General features: G+C 35.1%; 1 protein-coding gene across 1 annotated transcript in view; it reads right to left on the bottom strand.

Annotated features, from left to right (window-relative positions):
- kif21b (kinesin family member 21B) overlaps nucleotides 1–1,308 on the bottom strand; it is a 105,998-nt gene that overhangs the window by 38,490 nt on the left and 66,200 nt on the right. Inside the window, exon 13 of the mRNA XM_016520372.1 lies at nucleotides 825–943. Coding sequence (XP_016375858.1) covers nucleotides 825–943 — 119 coding nt within the window. The remainder of the gene's footprint in view (nucleotides 1–824; nucleotides 944–1,308) is intronic.

Genomic DNA, 1,308 nt, shown 5'->3' with positions numbered 1-1,308 from the left:
AAGGAGGGGGCTTTGTAGAAAACGAAGCGTTTGAGAGAGGCGGGGCATAGAGGACCTACAATAATGTACAGTATTTGAAAAATAATGCGTTTTTTGAACATTAAAGCATGTCAACATATTCTGTTACACCAAATACACAAAATAATGATCTTTAAAAAAGCATCATATGACCCCTTTAATGCTTTTTTTAGCCTATCCAGTTAAACCCACTGGATTCAAAATATCACAGAAAAAGAGAACATCAATGCGGAGAAGATGTTGTTTACATCAAAACTGAAACCAAGCCATTCACACAGAACACATATTTATCGCATTTTCTAGAGGAACATCTATCACCTTTGCACTCGCGTCTCGCACAAGAGAGCCGAATGTTTTGAAAGCCATGTAAAATTAATGTAAGTTCAACTTTTAAAAAACATGTCTCGAAACTTTATGGTGTTTTTTTTGCATCCCACTGCAACTCGTGTTTTTAAATGAAAAAAGTGCTCTTTTGTTTCCGGTCCTTAGTATTAAACTATACATACGTGCATGATGCTTTTTGTTTCTAATTGTTTAAGCAACGTAATTAATTATAGAAGCATTATTTTAAACATTATGCACTTTTTTAAAAGATCGTTCGTGTTATTTTATTGCTTTGAAGAAACGTGCATTAGTAATATTTTGCTCGATGCGCCCTCTTGTGGCCTTATGAGAGAAGCCAAAAGCTTTGCCCCTAACAGAAATTATGCCTTTTAAAATCGAATATTGATGATATTTTAGTACAAAAATCGAATTTCGTTTTTCGGCCAATTTGACAGCCCTAATAAACGCATCTCCGAATGCACCTTTCTCGTCTGAGTCAGAGTCGGAATCCACCAGGCTCTCGTCGCTGTCGAACTCTTCCTCCTCCCTGGTCTCCTCTTCCTCCTCCTCCTCCTCCTCCTCCTCATCACAGCCGCTCTCACCGGGATCATCTTCCTGAAGAGGATACATGCCATCCTGCACAGAGAGATCAAACCTTAAGACTGTCTTTTGTACTCAACAAACCACAAAAAATAATGATATACCATTTAAAATCTTTGGTAATACTTTACTTAAAGCCTTTATGTATAATACATTATAAAGAGTTGTTAAAGGTGTAACATTATTCATAATGTGCATTGTAATACATTACATCTTGACGTAAATGATAATAATAACCGAATTTAAAATGCATAGTGTAACAATGAATTGATAAGTGTTATAATGTATTAACTGTGGTTACAATTATTCATGAGATTGTTCAAAGCATTATAAGACAAAACTACTTTTATAATGCATTACACATAA

This window comes from Sinocyclocheilus rhinocerous, unplaced genomic scaffold, assembly GCF_001515625.1.
Source record: "Sinocyclocheilus rhinocerous isolate Xijiao unplaced genomic scaffold, SAMN03320098_v1.1 scaffold269, whole genome shotgun sequence".
Classification (NCBI taxonomy): domain Eukaryota; kingdom Metazoa; phylum Chordata; class Actinopteri; order Cypriniformes; family Cyprinidae; genus Sinocyclocheilus; species Sinocyclocheilus rhinocerous.
The sequence above is the reverse complement of the archived record's forward strand: the minus strand, read 5'-3'. Positions and strand labels throughout refer to the sequence as shown.